This window comes from Sminthopsis crassicaudata, chromosome 3 (genome assembly GCF_048593235.1).
Source record: "Sminthopsis crassicaudata isolate SCR6 chromosome 3, ASM4859323v1, whole genome shotgun sequence".
Lineage (NCBI taxonomy): Eukaryota > Metazoa > Chordata > Mammalia > Dasyuromorphia > Dasyuridae > Sminthopsis > Sminthopsis crassicaudata.
The window spans coordinates 617,958,651-617,977,334 of record NC_133619.1 but is presented as its reverse complement, the minus strand read 5'-3'; the positions used below and the strand labels follow the sequence as shown (position 1 = coordinate 617,977,334).

The 18,684-nt window shown below is 33.3% G+C and overlaps 1 protein-coding gene across 3 annotated transcripts in view; it reads left to right on the top strand.

Annotated features, from left to right (window-relative positions):
• Positions 1 to 18,684, top strand: part of PRDM2 (PR/SET domain 2) — a 196,235-nt gene that overhangs the window by 23,895 nt on the left and 153,656 nt on the right. For all 3 annotated transcript variants that reach the window (XM_074306217.1, XM_074306218.1, XM_074306216.1), the window contains one exon: positions 18,496 to 18,613. In XM_074306217.1, the coding sequence (XP_074162318.1) occupies positions 18,496 to 18,613 (118 nt within the window). The remainder of the gene's footprint in view (positions 1 to 18,495; positions 18,614 to 18,684) is intronic.

Here is an 18,684-nt window from a genome sequence, read left to right as displayed (position 1 = left end):
AGTCTATTTAGTTTTCAGGGATTCCATTATTTGGGTAAGGTTTATCATTTCCTCTTAAGTTATTCTCCTTCCAGTTCTTTTTCTCAGAGTTCTTATTTAATTTTCAAAATCTCTTGGTTCATTTTTGCTGGTGTTCTTGTGATTATTGAAGAAAATTCATATTTTTTTCTTTGTATTAGCTTTATGCTTATTGTGAAATCAGTTTTTTCTGTAGTTTGGAGTTAAGTTATTTCTACGTTTGTAATCTTTAAAAAATAGTATTTGATGTCTTTTTGTTTACTCATATCTTTAGTCTTAGTTTTTGTGCCAGGGTCAGGCTCTATCCCCTACTGCACTTTTGAGTAAGATAATAACCAAAGGATTCCTCCTTGATCTTGACCTCAGTTCCTACTCTGAATCCTACATTGGAGTATCTTTATTAAGAGGTTTGTTCCATCTCAAATTTTCATAAACATCTTATATTCAGCATGACCCAAACTGAATTTATTCTTTTTCCCCACAGAACTTTTTTTTCCCTAATTCCCTGCAAAAGGCCCCTTCTTCACCCTTCATCTTTGTGCTTCCCTCTGATACTATTTCTAATTTATTCCATATCTTATTATTATTATTTTTTAATATGAAGCTGTTTGTATGTAGTCTTACCTCATTCTACTTTGATTTCCTTGAAGGCAGGGAATGCCTTTTGACTTTACTTATATTCCCAGGGCTTGTCACATAGAGGGCACTTAATAATGCCTATGGATTTAAGATTTCATTTGAAATGCTCCTCCTTGCTTTGGGAAAAGAAGTCCTAGTGGGTGAAGAGAATGTTCATATTCTGACCAGTTTTCTACTGCTTGCCGTATCATATTGTCATATTCATAAGATCTCAAAAGAAGCCATAGACTAATTTTATGTTTTCTTAAGCCTTTAATCGAAGGCAGTCCTTGGTCATTTGATACTTCAAATATGTGTTGCATTTGAATAGGAGAGTGATTCATGACCATTGCTTCATTTTAGCTATTTCTAATTTGGTTCAGCTAAGTGACACATTAAGATAGAGACTGGCTTAGAAGCAGAAAAACTCATCTTCTGGAGTTAAAATACAGCATCAGACATTTACTAGCTGTGTGACCCAGGGCAAGTCACTTAACCCTTTTTGTCTTAGTTTCCTCATGTGTTAAATGAGAAGGAAATGGCAAACCATTCCATTATCTTAGCTAGGAAAATCCCCAAATGGGGGCATGATTTAAAAAAAAAAATAAACAGCAATAACAGAAATCCATAATTGTACATAATTTAGTAACACAGTATTTGAAGAATCTTCATTCTGACAAATAGTCCTGTTAAGCTTTGAAAATACGTAAAGCACATCTCATTCTGAAGAATTGTGCACAAATATGCTATGTGATTTTTTTCCTGTTCCCTTAGGAGTCTTTACATAAGGTTCTTTGTAGTCTTTGTAGAGCTTTTCCTTTATTAACAAACTAGGAATTAATGCTTTGTTCATTATAAGATCTTTGTTTAATTTATATAAACATTTTGGACTCAGAATAGCAACTAAAATTGCCAAACCATGGCAAATACAGGAGTGTTCATGTAATTTAAGATTATTTTAATGACCAGAGATTTTTTAGTGTCTGCTCCTGGTAAGCTAAATTATGATTGTCATCATTGTCAAGTGGCAGCTAATTGTATCCGGGTTAATTCTTAGAAATTTGAAATTTATATTGAAGTAGCAGTACAATTTAATTTCTTTTAAATTCATTAATGAAATAACATAAACTTTGTCTTTGGAGTTACCAATTGTTGCATCCTGAATCTACAACCTTGTTCAATAGCTAATTGATTATCTCTGATAATAAAAGCTATTGGTACTGAAATGCCATGATTAAAAGGGAAGAATCTTTTTGTTTATTTTCATAACTTAAAATTATAGGGAATATTGAATCTAATTTTATCACCTGACTTGGAAAGCGTGTGGAATAAGATAGATTATGGAATTCTTGTGGCAAGAGGGTAATATTTACTCTACAATGGTCAGAATAGGGAGTTATCTAGTTTATTTCTTTTGGGGTGTCATGGTAACAGTTTTTTTTTTCAGGATATGCAATTAAGCTTGGTTCTTGGACATAATGAGTATAATTATGGATGGCAGAGTTTTCTACTGTACTGAAAATATTTTTTTTTTTTTGTACAGTGGATCAGTGAACCATTGTGTGATTTTTTTTTATACTACCTTTTGTTAGACAGCTGTAATTCTAAAATACGTCTTTAATATTTCAAGTGACAGTGAATACTGCTTCTTAGGATGAGTATCATAATCCTCCACAGAAATTATAAGTCCATAGGACCCAAAATAGTCCATCATCCAGTATCTAGCCTTCTGGTGATGAACCTCTCATTTGTTAGATTGATCCTTGAATGACAGATGGACAGTTCGTTATCTCTGTCACCACACATTTTTAAGTATCTGTGGGGATTAGGCTACCATATTGAATACTGGAGGAAATACAAAGTTCAGCTAAGGCAGATAGAAAGTTTTTTTTTTTTTTTCTTATTATAGCACAGTGAAAAAGCAACTGCAATGTTATATGGTGCCTTCGCATTGTGGTTAAGCTTGAATTTTATTTCTGAAGGAATAAGTTGTCTTAAGAGCAGAAGAATGACTTTAAAGTATATAGAAGAAAGATTATTATGGTACATAAATGGGAGTCAGGGGTCATGGGATTGGAAGAGAGAGAAAGGAAAAATGAGAAGACTAGAACCACCTGATGTCAGCCTTTGGCTTTTACAGGCAAGTGCTACTACACTCCTTCCCAAAGCCTTCTTTTGTATGTGGCTCAGATCAGCCCCACAGGAATATCCTATCTCCCCTCCAGGTACCTATCAAGGCCCCACTCCCTTTGAACTTCTGGTTTTGTAGTATTTTTCCCCTTTGATTGTTTTTGGTCCCTTGAGCATCTGGATTCTCTCTCTTATTTGCATCCATAACACTTGGCTCTGTGCATAACATATAGAAAGCACATAGTAAATGCTTTTAGTGATTAATTGACTGACATACACAATGTGTTGTATATTAAGCACAAGTCAAGTCTAGATCTCAGAATTACTGAATTGCCATGTAGACAGGTGATGGTTTCCACTAGGGATTACCTAAATGGACATATGACCTCGGTCCTAGGTTGGCTCATTGTGAGAATGAATGTGGTTTTGAGGATTTTTAAGTACAATATGTTAAACAATTCTGCACAAATAATTATAATAACTTAAAGGGCTTTAAGTTTTTTATATATTATTTTCATAGATATGTTACTTAATCCTCACTTATGCAAAGTAGATGCAATTATGATCCCTATCTTATGGATGAGGAAAGTATGACTAAGAATAAGTGATTAACTTAGGAACCAGTTTCACACTTTCATTTAAAATTGGGATATGTCTTTTTTCCATTTTAGCATTTTATTTTCTACTAAGCTAGTTTTCTGATTGAGAAGCATCATGAAAATAACCTATCTTGAAGTCAAAACCCCTGATTAAGTCTTAGTTAATTGATGCTTAAGGTTCACATCAGGTACTAATCTCATGGTTTGAGGGATTTTCTTCATAGGATGTTCTTTATAATGATAAAAATCACAGATATGAATTTTTTTTAAAAAATCATCTTAATTCATTGTTTACTTTGCTAATTGTCCATAGATGTTGATGAAAAAATTCTGAATTGGTTATTGTAGACCAGACAGTAGGTATCCTAAGTCTACTTAGTTTTTCCTGTGTGGATAGTTAGGCCACATTTTTTGAGTAATTAATTCAGGGTTTAAAGCAATAAAGACAATGTCAAGTACTAACAAGAGCATGTGGTGGCCCTGGGCCTAGAACTCACTGCCGTATCTTCTCTGTGACAGAGATGGATAAATTTGGCAGATTTCTGTCTCCTTGTTTTGTTCCTTACCATTACAATCAGAAGGTGATTTAACATAATTATTTGTTGTATCTTTTGGAAAATATTGCATAATTTGACATTTATGTGGGAAATCTTTTTGGAGGAGAGGCTGCAAAGAAGTCATTTTCCTCTACTCATTTTTTATGGCCAATAAAAAATAGCACAAAGAGTTGGACACATAATGGGATAAGAAAAGAGTAGGTTATTCTATTTTTGGGAAATTAGAGTTCTTTTAGTGAGAAAGATCCACTAAAATGCCACTGTTTTTCTGGAGATTTATAGCTGCAAGTCATAGAATATGAGAGTCTTGGAGTAATGAGGTTGAGCATCATTTCTGGGGCAGAAGAGAAATGTTTGGTAGATGTAAGAAGGTGCTACACGTTGCAAACAAGGATTTCTGAAGTAGAATTGATGTAAAAATGTATCCAAAAAGATAGCCTTGCCACATATGCATGAAGAATTGGGCAGCTCATAGGTTCTGCTAAAATTCTTTGTATCAAGAAAACAGCCTAATACTTTGGGTGGAGCATCCTTCCTTTCCCCTCATGGTGAATTTATGGATAGCCAAGGATAAAAGCTGCACAGGATAAGTAGTTATGGGTAGTTGTGGTTTGTGACATTTCAGAATCCCCCCTCCTCCCAATTAATGAGATCACAAACTCCTTGGAATATTGGAGTATCTGCTTAAGTTCACCTGCCAGACCAGAGCCTCCAGTGAGGCGCCTGCTGCTAAGACCTTATGTACAGAAAGTCTCTGAATCCATCTCTCTTGGAGAAATGATTTAGTCTTTGCCTCATAGGTCTCTTGCTGGTGTGAGTCTTACTCAGAAGACACTGCTTGCCCTGTGCTTAGCTAGCTCCTATGGTTTACTCTTAGAATTGGAGATTGCTGAAATAACCTTCTTCCCCCTTCCCCCGCTACCAGGACCTCAGATTCCACATGTAAAATCAGAGGTGGCTTGTTACTTCTGTTTTATGCGAAGGCATCATTATCCTTCCAGGCACTTGGGTTTACAATCTTGGCATCACACTGAATGACAGGTCCTGATGATTCTTATTTCTATAGCATCTCCTATAGCCATCTTCTTTCCTCTGACATAACCACCACTGAATTCAGTCCTCATCACCTGAGCTGGACTGTTGCAAAAGCCTCTTAGTGGGATATACCACCTAGCTGCCTTTGATGCAGTTTAAAATGCACTGTGACTTTTGGGATACCCTGTAAAGTTCAATTTTGGTTTTCTTGAACTAATTTTATTAGCAAGGTCTTCATTTTTCCTAATTTAAGTATTAGATAATGTGATTCTCCCCAACTCTTCACCTCTCCCCTTTCTGTAACAGAGTATCAATTATCATCCTACCTTGTAGAGAAAAGGTTGTAGGATTTCCTTTTAAAACCAAATTTTCTTATGTTTTATTTTCAAATTAGTTTATGGCCATCTGGTTTCTTTGCTTTGTATATCTAGGTTGAATTATACATAAGCAATTTTATTTATGAAAATAATTTTTAAAAAAGATTTATTTGTGATGACTTCTCTGTCTTCCCCCTATTTCCCCCCCCCCACTTCCCAGTATGTAAGCCATTCCCAGTTTATTGTGCTTAGGAATTTTTTTGGGGGGTTAGTGGGATCATAGAACATAAAATATAGAACGTGAGCCCCAAACCAGAATATTATTTACATTCTATGCACATCTATGTGTGTAGAGATATGTATACAAATTTTTAAAAATAAAAGTTTGAAAACAGTGTTTTGTGCTAAGCTTGGCTTGAGGTTAGTTTATTGCTCGAAGAATCTGATTTTCTGATTAGGCATTTTTTAAAAGGTCAATCAGATTATAAAACACAAAAAAGGAATCAAATAAGCCTATTCCTATCTTATTTATTTACTTCAGTATTTCAAAGACTTATGATTGTATCCATGTAGCTGCTTCATGTATTTCATAATCTCTTGGTAAATTGTGATTTTAAAAAAAGGTTTAGCTGTCATCAGATCTGTATAGGAACTCTCTTCCATTTTATAGGCCTTTTGAGTACTGCTCTGGCTTAGCCTTTGAACATCTAGAGTCCTTTCTACCCTTATGATTTAAGCACTGGAACTGTTGTATGAATTAGCAGTGGTAATGGGTGACATTTCTATAGTGCTTAAGATTTTTTTCACACTGACTTCTCAATAGGTGCTAAATTTCTCATACCCCTTGAGCCAGCTAAAAGAAGAAACAGGGAAGTAGCCACCAAGAGAAATAGTTCACCTTGTTTGATCCTCACAATAACTGAGAACAAGTGCTATTTGGATCCCAATTTTACAGATGAGGAAAATAAGGCAGAGAAAGCCTAAGTGATTTGCTTAGTGTTCACCAGTTGAATAGATATGAACCAGAGGTATGAGGGGAAGGTTTACTGACTTCAAGACTAGTTTTTTATCCATTGAATCACCTCACTCCCTTTAATGATTATATTTAGATTCTCAATAAGGTAATGACAAAATATTTGAAGAAAAATTTAAACCTTTTTGATAACTTTTATGATAAGAATTATTGTGGGTTTGGTTTTTTTGTTTGTTTTTTTTTTGGTTTGGGAGCTTTCTTTGACTTTTCTGTTTTGAATAAATTATATTTCTTGGAATGATGAATATTAAATGTTTAAAATATTTAGAATAATGTTTTAGAAACTTCCACTTTTAGAAAAATGTTCAGAACAATGAGCACATAGTATATTCAATTCAACAGTTAATTTTTACAAGCATTTATTTAGGGGTTCTGTGCCTGTGACTCTAAATCACTTACATACAGCTTAGTTTTAAAGTATAAATTCAATAATGAATTTCAAAAATGCCCTTGTCTTTGTTTCCTTTGAATATTTTTGAATCCTTTTCTGTGCATTTAAAAATTGCTTTAATGATACTTTCTCTTTTGGAAGACATCACTCTTACTAGCCAGCCAATAGTAACAAAACAAAACAAAACAAACAAAAAAAGAACCTTCCTTTGTAACAAGCATCTTAAGGCAAAACAAATCTGAACATTGGCCATGAGTGAAAGTCTCATTTTATTCATCCATGGAGTCTTTGTTAGGAGGTGCTCAGAGTTCTGTAGGTTATATTTCTTTAAAATATTGGTCATTGTATATACTATTTTCCTAGTACACTTCATTCTATATCAGTTCATACTGTTCTTCCCGGGTTTCTCTCAAGCCACCTTTTCTTATGTTTTCAATAGTATTACATTCATATAACACAGTTGTTCAGTTTATAGGTAACCTCTTAGTTTCCATGTCTTTGCCATCACAAAAAAAAAAAAAAAAAGCTGTGTAAACTTTTTTTTTTTTTTAAACATATAGCTCTTTTCCTTTTGCTTTGATGCTTTGATAAATACAGCTGGATCAAAGGATTTGCAGTTTAGTAATTTTGGGGGCATAGTTCCAGTTGTTTTAATTTGATATGTGATAACAACAAATTGAGAGATATTGTTTTCAGAGGAGTTGTCCTTAATTATCCTTAATTATTGTTTCCTTTTACATTATAAGGCATAAAGACTGGCCCAGCAATTTCATTGGAATTGGGAATTCTGAGGTGCAAAATTGCTAACTTTAAATTTGAACTCTCATATGTTTCAAAAGAAGAGTCATTACTTCAAATTTTGACCTTTTTAAATGAAATCCATTGACCAGTAGCTTACTTGGGCCTACTGTTGGTTTGAAAGTTAGGGATGAGCAGCACAATTAGCTTGTGAAAAAATTTAATGAGAAGTGTTTTTTGGTTAATTAGTTTTCAAAATAGAACTATTTTGTGTTTGAAGGGTTAATGGGCTGTTAGGTGTGACTATTTGAAAATAGGCTTTTGCTATATTAAGTCACAACTATTATAGATTATACAGCCAAAGTTATCTTTCTTTTAAAAATATTTTATTTTTCCAAATACATGCAAAAATTTTCACCATTCACCAAAAAACAAGCAAACAACCAATAACAAAGATGAAAACACCATGAGTTGATCCCAAAGTTATCATATACCCTGGATAATTATTGTTGGTGACTTACTTGGCCATAGATTTAACTTTACAAGTTAAAGCATTTGCTGTTCTTTTCTCCACATCATTTCCTTTCTTTAAAAAATTATTTTCTGTAAGATGGTTATTGGGGGTGGGAGGGGGAGAAGATACAAGGAGCCCTTTCTCATTGGATGAGTGGTCAAGAAATAATAACAAGTGATTTATAACAGTTCAACAAGATGTGGGAATAAATGAAGAAATAAAACTTATCACTTCTTATGAATGGTAAGCACTTTAAATGTTCAACCACAAATTTAATTAAAATAATATAAGAGGTAGCTAAGTAGTACAGTAGTTAGTGTTGGACTTGGAGTCATGAAGACCGACCTGAGTTCAAATCCTGCCTCAGATACTTAATTAGTATACCTGGATAAGTTATTTAACTTCTCTGAGCTCAATTTCTTTATCTAGTAATTGAACGTAATAACTGCCTCAGTTTTACAGGGCTGTTACAAGGATCAAATGGACACAGTAAATTAAATATTATAATGTAAATATTTGCTGTTATTGACATTCTCTATATTACCCACAAAATTAAGGAAGAGGAGATAAAAAGAGAAACTTTTTAGAGTAACTTTAGTGTTTAAAGTACTTGGGAGTCTAGTACTTGGGAGTCTATTTATCAGGACAGACATGGAAAGCTTATAAATGTTAGAGAAATATAGATCTAAATAACTGAAGAAATATTAATTACTCATGACTATGCTGACTATTGAATATTGATTTAGAAAACCACAAATTAACATCATTTGCAACAATGTATTTTTATGCATTTTGCTAAATATTTCCCAATTACATTTTAATCTGATTCTTTTCTACTTCTACCCCCTCTAAGTTGTATACAGTATATAGGCACAAAAACCCCAGTAATTTACTGTATGATAAACCCAAAGACCCCAGCTTCTAGGGTAATAATTTACAATTTGACAAAAATTCCTTGGAAGACTGGAATATACTCTGCCAGAAGTTATACTAACATCATATATATATATATGTATACATACATATATATATCATATACTAATTTATAAAATATTTATAAACATATAATAAATATAAAATATAAAACATAATACAATAAACATAAAACACTATATTAATTTAAACTTCATATGGATACATGGCATATAAAGGATGACATGAACAAATTAAAAGGAGTGAAGAAGAAAGTACCTTTTGGAGCTATGGATTAGAGACCCTTCATGGTTCAACAAGAGACAGTGAGGATCACAGAAGATAAAATTGACTATATTGATCACATAAAATTTTAAAAGTTAATTGCATAAACAAAACCACTGCTATTAAAATGAAAAGGAAAAGATAAATAGGAAATTCTTCTTATAGTTTGTATTTCCAAAGTCTATAAGCTATAGATTCAGATTATTAGAACAAGACCATTTTCCATAATAGAAAAATATTCAAAAAATAATAAACAGGTACTTTTCCAAGGGAAAAAAAATCCAAGCTAGCAAAGGGACAATATGAAAAAAGTATACCAAATTACGAATAGAGAATGGCCAGTTAAAATAATTTTTAGGTACTACCTCATACCCATCAAAGAGAACAGAAAAAGAATTACAATTTTTGGAGAGGCTTTTAAAAAGTAGTGCACTGTTGGTAGAATTGTGAATTGGTCTAACCACTTTGGAAATCAGTTTGAAATTATGCTTCCAAAGTCACTAACCCCAAAGAAATTTTTTTTTTTTTTTTTAGAAAAAAGAAAAGAATGTACAAAAATATTTGTAGCAGCCCTTTTTGTACTAGTAAAGAACTGGAAACTAAGAGGGTGCCCATCAATTGGGAAATTGCTAAAATAAACAATGTAATTGAGAATTATTGTTAGTCACCTAGCATTTATTATTTCTGTGCGTCATTGTGTTTATGATCCTAGGGATACAAACAAAAGCCTCTTCTCTAGAATCAGATATGAGACAACAACAAGTGTATAAAGAAGTTATATTATTTGCTGTTATTAATCATTCCTCTTCTAAGAGGACTGAATAATGAACCAGTGACATTTGGAAGGTGATGTCTATTCTGGGAATTGATTGGCTTTAGGTGAGGCAGAACTATGCAAAGTCACCAGCCTGTCTCCTCCAGGGTCCTCAGGGTCCAGTGGCCATATATAGATCAGAATGATTGGAGATGGCCCAGGATGCAGTGGGAGACCTTCACTTTTTCAAGCTAAAGACTTCCAGATCTTAGTTGTTTGAGGCAACAGCCATTCAAGTAATTAAAGGCTAGGTAAGAATGGAGGCAACAGATGGCCTAGTTTGCCTTCACAAAAGAATCTGAGAGGGGAAGATCTTCAGAGTTTCTGACTGAAACAGAATATATATATATATATATATACAGGATAATTTGGAGGTAGTCTCACTGGGAAGGCACTAGAAAATGAATGGGACAGGCTTCTTGCACATTGGGGGTTTAGAGCTTGGATGACTTGGAGGATGGTAGTACTCTTAATAGTAATAAGGAAGTTAGAAAAAGGATTGGGAGGGAGAAGGAGAGAAGGGAATGGAGGGTTTCAGAGAAACCTGGGAAGATTTATATAAGATGATATAGAAGTTAAAACAATTTATATAAAAATATTATTAAAAGGAGAAATCAATAAAATTGAAAGTAAAAAAACTATTGAATTAATAAATATAACCAAGAGTTGGTTTTATGAAAAATCCAATAAAATAGATAAACCTTTGGTAAATTTGATCAAAAAAAAGAAAGAGGAAAATCAAATTGATAGTCTTACAAATGAAAAGGGGGATCTTTCCACCAATGAAGAGGAAATTAGAGAAATAATAAGGAGTTACTTTGCCCAACTTTATGCCAATAAATTTGATAACTTAAGTGAAATGGATGACTTCCTCCAAAAATATAGGCTCCCTAGATTAACAGAGGAGGAGATAAATTGCTTAAATAGTCCCATTTCAGAAAAAGAAATAGAACAAGCTATTAATCAACTCCCCAGGAAAAAATCCCCAGGGCCAGATGGATTCACATGTGAATTCTACCAAACATTTAAAGAACAATTAGCCCCAATGTTATATAAATTATTTGAAAAAATAGGGGATGAAGGAGTCCTACCAAACTCCTTTTATGACACAGACATGGTACTGATACCTAAACCTGGTAGATCGAAAACTGAGAAAGAAAATTATAGACCAATCTCCTTAATGAATATTGATGCTAAAATCTTAAATAAGATATTAGCAAAAAGACTTCAGAAAATCATCTCCAAGATAATACACTATGATCAAGTAGGATTTATTCCAGGAATGCAGGGCTGGTTTAATATTAGGAAAACTATTAATATAATTGACCATATTAATAATCAAATTAATAAGAACCATATGATCATCTCAATAGATGCAGAAAAAGCATTTGACAAAATCCAACATCCATTCCTACTAAAAACTCTTGAGAGTATAGGAATAAATGGATTATTCCTTAGAATAATCAGGAGCATATATTTAAGACCGTCAGTAAGCATAATATGCAATAGAAATAAACTGCAACCTTTCCCAGTAAGATCAGGAGTGAAACAAGGTTGCCCACTATCACCATTACTATTCAATATAGTACTAGAAACGCTAGCCTCGGCAATAAGAGCCGAGAAAGAGATTCAAGGAATTAGAGTAGGAAATGAGGAAATTAAACTATCACTTTTTGCAGATGACATGATGGTATACTTAGAGAACCCCAAAGACTCTGCTAAAAAGCTACTAGAAATAATTCAAAATTTCAGCAAAGTGGCAGGATACAAAATAAATCCACATAAATCCTCAGCATTTTTATATATCACTAACAAAATGCAACAGCAAGAGATACAAAGAGAAATTCCATTCCAAACAAATGTTGAGAGTATAAAATATTTGGGAATCCATCTACCAAAGAAAAGTCAGGAATTATATGAGAAAAATTACAAAACACTTGCCACAAAAATAAAATCAGATTTAAATAATTGGAAAGACATTCAGTGCTCTTGGATAGGCCGAGCGAATATAATAAAGATGACAATACTCCCCAAACTAATCTATTTACTTAGTGCTATACCAATCAGACTCCCAAGAAACTATTTTAATGACCTAGAAAAAATAACAACAAAATTCATATGGAAGAATAAAAGGTCAAGAATTGCAAGGGAACTAATGAAAAAAAACTCAGAGGAAGGTGGTCTAAGTGTACCTGATCTAAAGGTATATTATATAGCAGCAGTCACCAAAACCATTTGGTATTGGCTAAGAAATAGACTGGTAGATCAGTGGAACAGATTAGATACAAAGGACAAAAAAGGGTACATCTATAGCAATCTAATCTTTGACAAACCCAAAGATTCCAACATTAGGGATAAAAATTCATTATTCGGAAAAAACTGTTGGGAAAACTGGAAATTAGTATGGCAGAAATTAGATATGGATCCACACTTAACACCATATACCAAGATAAGATCAAAATGGGTCCATGATTTAGGCATAAAGAGGGAGATAATAAATAGATTAGAGGAACAGAGGATAATCTACCTCTCAGACTTGTGGAGGAGGAAGGAATTTATGACCAGAGGAGAACTAGAGATCATTATTGATCACAAAATAGAAGATTTTGATTACATCAAACTAAAAAGTTTCTGTACAAATAATACTAATGCAAACAAGATTAGAAGGGAAGTAACAAATTGGGAAAATATTTTTAAAAACAAAGGTTCTGACAAAGGTCTCATTTCCAAAATATATAGAGAACTGACCCTAATTTATAAGAAATCAAACCATTCTCCAATTGATAAATGGTCAAAGGATATGAACAGACAATTCTCAGAGGAAGAAATTGAAACTATATCCACTCACATGAAAGAGTGTTCCAAATCACTACTGATCAGAGAAATGCAAATTAAGACCACTCTGAGATACCACTACACACCTGTCAGATTGGCTAAGATGACAGGAACAAATAATGACAAATGTTGGAGGGGATGTGGGGAAATTGGGACATTAATACATTGCTGGTGGAGTTGTGAAAGAATCCAGCCATTCTGGAGAGCAATCTGGAATTATGCCCAAAAAGTTATCAAACTGTGCATACCCTTTGACCCAGCAGCGCTACTACTGGGCTTATATCCCAAAGAAATACTAAAGAGCGGAAAGAGACATATATGTGCCAAAATGTTTGTGGCAGCTCTTTTTGTTGTAGCTAGAAACTGGAAGATGAATGGATGTCCATCAGTTGGAGAATGGTTGGGTAAATTGTGGTATATGAAGGTTATGGAATATTATTGCTCGGTAAGAAATGACCAGCAGGAGGAATATAGAGAGGCCTGGAGAGACTTAAATCAACTGATGCTGAGTGAAATGAGCAGAACCAGAAGATCACTGTACACCTCAACAACAATACTGTATAAGGATGTATTCTGATGGAAGTGGAAATCTTCAACATAAAGAAGAGCCAACTCACTTCCAGTTGATCAATGATGGACAGAGGTAGCTACACCCAGAGAAGAAACACTGGGAGGGGAATGTAAATTGTTAGCACTAATATCTGTCTGCCCAGGTTGCATGTACCTTCGGATTCTAATGTTTATTGTGCAACAAGAAAATGATATTCACACACATGTATTGTACCTAGACTATATTGTAACACATGTAAAATGTATGGTATTGCCTGTCGTCGGGGGGAGGGAATAGAGGGAGGGGGGGTAATTTGGAAAAATGAATACAAGGGATAATATTATAAAATATATATATATATATAATAAAAAAAAAGAACACTTACTATAGATTAATTGTTAGAATCAAAAGATGATTCAACCTTAGATCTGCCAAAGTGTATATCACTAATTTTCTCTAATCACTTGATTAATATAGCAGCTTGCCATGTGGTATACAAACTACAGAAATCATGCAGAGATTGAATTTCTCAGGAGCAACAACATATTTCTTAAGTTCCTGATACCATGAGATATATAATCTAACACAAACTTCTCAACTAGCAGTTTATATAGCCAAAGTACCAAATATTCAAAGTTTGAAATATTGCAAAAGTACAAAATATTCAGTTATTACAAAGAATTGATGGGAAAACTTGCAACAATTTGTAAGCTTTAGCATTTACAAATTAATTTTAAATGTTTTAATAAAATGAAAGGAACTTTAAAAAAAATATTATTAAAAGATTAATTTTGAGAGATTTCAACACAATGACTAACCCATGATTCTAGGAAAAGTTGAATAATGCTACTTAGCTCCTGACACAGGTAATGGATTCATTGCGCAGAATGAGCCATATATTTTATGACCTGGCTAATATTTGTTTTGCTTGATACTACCTATTACAAGAATCTTATTTTTATATTTTTAAAATTGGGAGTATGTGAGAGAGAAATTAAAAATAAATATTTTCCTTCTCTTTCCATCTCAATTTTGAAGATAGGAAGGAGAAGATTTAGTTTATGATAGTGGTCGACATCCTTCCCAAACTTCTCCCCCACAAAAAAGAGAGGAGGGTCACAGAAGTGGTCTATTTTGGCAAATGAACAGAATACATTGAGATCAGAAGGAATTTATATATAGGCAAGATAGATTTGATAGATACATAGTAAATTTATTATGTATTTGGAAGGAAAGTCACATTGTACAGAGTGGAGAACTACAGTTTCATAGGCATCCTTCCTTTTCTGATCTACAGAAATGCCTATTTTATTTGTTGCTAAGGTCAGAATTTCAAAATAACAACTCACAGTTTGCCTTCTCTATATCTTATTTTTTCCATTTATAGTATTTTGGTATATGAATGTTCTCTTGATTTTGCTTTATTTTCCCTTCATTATTCAATAACAAGTCTTTTATGTTTGATTAATACATATTTTAAATTTCTGATGGTGTAATAAAATATCCTTATGTTTGGATACTGAAATAAGAATGCAGCATTCTCCAACTGATAGATAACTATTTTCTTTCCACAAAAAGTGCTATTATAAATGTTTTGAGTTGTATTTTAACCTTTTTTATAAGCATTTGAACTGTTTGTGCTATATATTCAATAATAGGATTATTGTGTGTAAGAGTAAGAACAATTTCTTACATAATTGAATATTCACAAATCTGCTCCCATATGCTATTCTCCTCTATGTTCCCATAGACTCTTCAGTAGAGACTGCTTTCTTTTTGGGTCAGATGAACCACTTTACTGGGTATGGGAGAGAACCTTAGTTGTTTGAACTTGCCTTTCTCTTGGTTATTTTAATATTGTGTTTCTTAAATGAAATAATTTGCATAAAGCACTTTGCAAACTTGTGCTATGTAAAATGTGCTCTCATTCTCCTTTTCTGCCATGGGAATTAACCTGAAATCTTTCCTTCTTTTTTTAGCTCAGTACCCTTACTCTGAGGAGTGTATAAATTCTGTTCTCTGAACTTGAGACAAAGATGGAGAACTTAAGTAGTTTGAGAACTGAATATGTCCTTAGTAGAAGAGAAGGGAGTTTAATCTATGATATAAGGCAAATTAGGTGAGCTGGATTCTGCTCCTCGGTCTACCTTAGAGTTAAATCATCTTCTAATCTATGGAACTTAGTTTTCTTCTCATTTGTAAAATGAAGTGGGATGGAGTGAACTAGACAGTTTGTGAAATCATTTCCAGCTCAAAAATTCCATGACTTACAGATTTTTGTTGTTTTTCAAAGTCATTTCAGCCATCTCTCTCTTTTGTGACCCCATTTGGGGTTTTCTTTTCTTTCTTTTCCTTTTCATTTGGGGTTTTCTTGACAAAGATACCGGAATGGCTTGCCATTTTTTTCTTCAGCTCCTTTTGTAGATGATGAACTGAAGTAAACAGGATTAAATGATTTGTTCAGGATCACACTTGCTAGTAATTATCTGAGACCAGATTTGAACTCAGAAAGGTGAATCTTTCCAGTCCCAGCCTGGCATCTATCCATTGTGCCATGTAGCTATTTCTGACATTACACCTAGCTAAGTTTGTGTGGTGGTGCTGATATAGGTAGTGAAAGAACATTTTACTATGCTACCATACTTTGTACTATAATTTGATCCCCAAGAAGAAGCAGTAGTTTATTGTGATTTGGGGACAAATTCATCCAATTAGTACTCAATTTACATATTGTTGGAATTGGTTCCTTTGGCAATCCTCAACTGATATTTTTCCTGTTTAGTGCAAAATATCTTCTTAGTAATTTTGAGATGTCTGCAGTGATTGATTTTTCCTTTTTATTTAAAGTTATTTTGTTATTAAATGATCAAATAAAAAAGTGCCACATCTTGTCTGATCTACAGAACTAGAGAATGCTTATTCCCTCTTAAAATTTTCTAGCGATGAACTGAAATTGTTGTTCTTATTTTTTTAGCTTTTATGTGATAAAATTTTGTAATTTTTGTTTTTAATCCTCTAAATTGATATATCTTCCACATTTGTAGCTTTATAATAGTCATTTTTCATTTCTGGTGACTTTACATGAAAGTTATTTTATCCAGGGCACTAAATTACTATTAATTTAAAAGAATACAATTCCTTTTTTGAGGGAACAGTGTTGTACAGTGAAAAGTTCTAGATGTAAAGTCAGAAGATATAGGTCTGAATCTTGATCTGTTACTTTTGGAATCTTGGGCAAGACAATTAATTACTCTAGGCCTCAGTTTCCTTATTTCTAAAACTCTAGGGTAGTGTATCAAGTTACCTTAATAGATCTAAATCTATGATCACTCTGTATGTGTATGGGGGGGGCAGGGATATTGGGGGGTGGGAGTGATTAATTTATTTTAGTGTGCTTTTTACTTTATTTTGATTCAATTTATTTTGACTCAATCTCATTTTTGTATTTATTGATTAGAATTTTCCCTCTATTAATGGAGATAAGTAACTTTATCATATTTATACAAATGGTTCCCAGATATAGAATTTCAAACCATAGCTAGTCTCCTAAATCCAGGTCTCAGTCACCAACTATCTTGATCATCTTTATCTTTAACTGGAATGTCCTGTAGACATTTTAGACATGTAGTGTCAGAGTCATCCTTGTCTTCTCATACATTCCACATTTATGATCTATTTCTAAATATTTTCATTTCAGCTTTCAAAACCATCCCATGTGTGCTTTCCCTTTTTTTTACTCATATAGTCCTCATCCTAATTCGGCCCTTACTACTTTTTACCTGGACCATCACCATGATCTTTTTTTGGGGGGGGAGGGGGTCATGGTTCTTTTTTTTTTTTATTAATTTTATAATTATAACATTTTTGACAGTACATATGTATAGGTAATTTTTTACAACATTATCCCTTGTATTCCTTCTGTTCCTAACACCATGATCTTTTTGCCTGAAATTTCTCCTAGCACTAATCCATCCTGCACTCAACTGCCAAAATGATTTTCTTAAAATACAGGTCTGTGGATGTTTTACTCTCTCATTCAATTCCAGTGTTTTCTTATGATTTCCAAAATCAGGGATAACACACTCTGTTTGGCATTTGATGCTTGCCATAAGCTGGTCTCTTTCTACCTTTCTGATCCCCTGATACTTTACTTCCCTCCACATACTCTACAGCTACAGTGGCCTTTTTGCTATACCTCACATGTGATCTGCATCACATTTGCATGCCTTTAAGACAGCCCAAATTCTGCCTTCTTCAGGAGACCTTACCTATGAGACTTTATCAACTTCCCTATTCTTTCCACTCTCCCAGCAGCTATTGCCTTTTTCTTCTTGATACTCCTTTTCATCTCTTCTGTATGTTTTATGTGGATCTCCATTATTTTTAGTTATCTTTACCATTGGAAGGTGAGCTTGAGAACAAGGAGGACTCTGCCTTTCTTTGTATTTTTAGTTCTTAGCATAGTGACTGGCACACAGAAAGTACTTAGTAAATGCTTGTCTGAGGGGCACTGAGAGAGAAATTGTCACTTGCCTATGATGACAGACAGTATAAGTCATAGATGAGACCTGAAACCAGGTCTTCCTGGTTTTACAAGATGGTCTCCATCCATTAAGCTAGGGTTACCTCTTTTTATTATAGAAAATTTTAATGTAATTATTATAGTGACAATATCATAAGCTGTTTGTTATTTATATCATAATGTTTTTAAGGTATATGTTAGACTAAAATATTTTTCTTTTGATTAAAAGTGAACTTTTTTATTATTTGGCTGCTTGGTTAAGGTAGTTTGATAAAATAGGCTATCTATTTAAACAACTAGCATTTAGTTAAGCAACGTAATGTGCCAGGTACAGTACTATGGAATGAGATAGAGGTAAAAAGCTTCTTTGAATTATTAAAAATCCTTTTGTCCACTTTTTTGGGGGCCTATAAACAAGTAGTGGGAAATAACATAGAAACTATTGGAGTACCTCATAGCATATTTTACTTGGGATGCCCACTTCATGACACTTTCTTGTATTTATTTATTTTTCTTTCTGCTTAATTAAACTTGAAGAACAACAAGTTAAACTTTGTTTTTTTCCTTCTGATAACATTTTTCTGTGTTTTTTTTTTTGTTTTGTTTTGTTTTTTTTTAACTTTTTAGAACACTCTTGAGTCTTTGGAAGCCCCGGAGACCCTGGCTGATGTACCTGAACATGTGTTTCGAGGACTTCCTGAGGAAGTGAGGCTTTTTCCATCTGCTGTTGACAAGACACGGATTGGTGAGTAACAGTTAGGAAGAAACATTAGACATAGTTTAGCAACAAGAACAAAAAAAAAAATTAGTAACCTT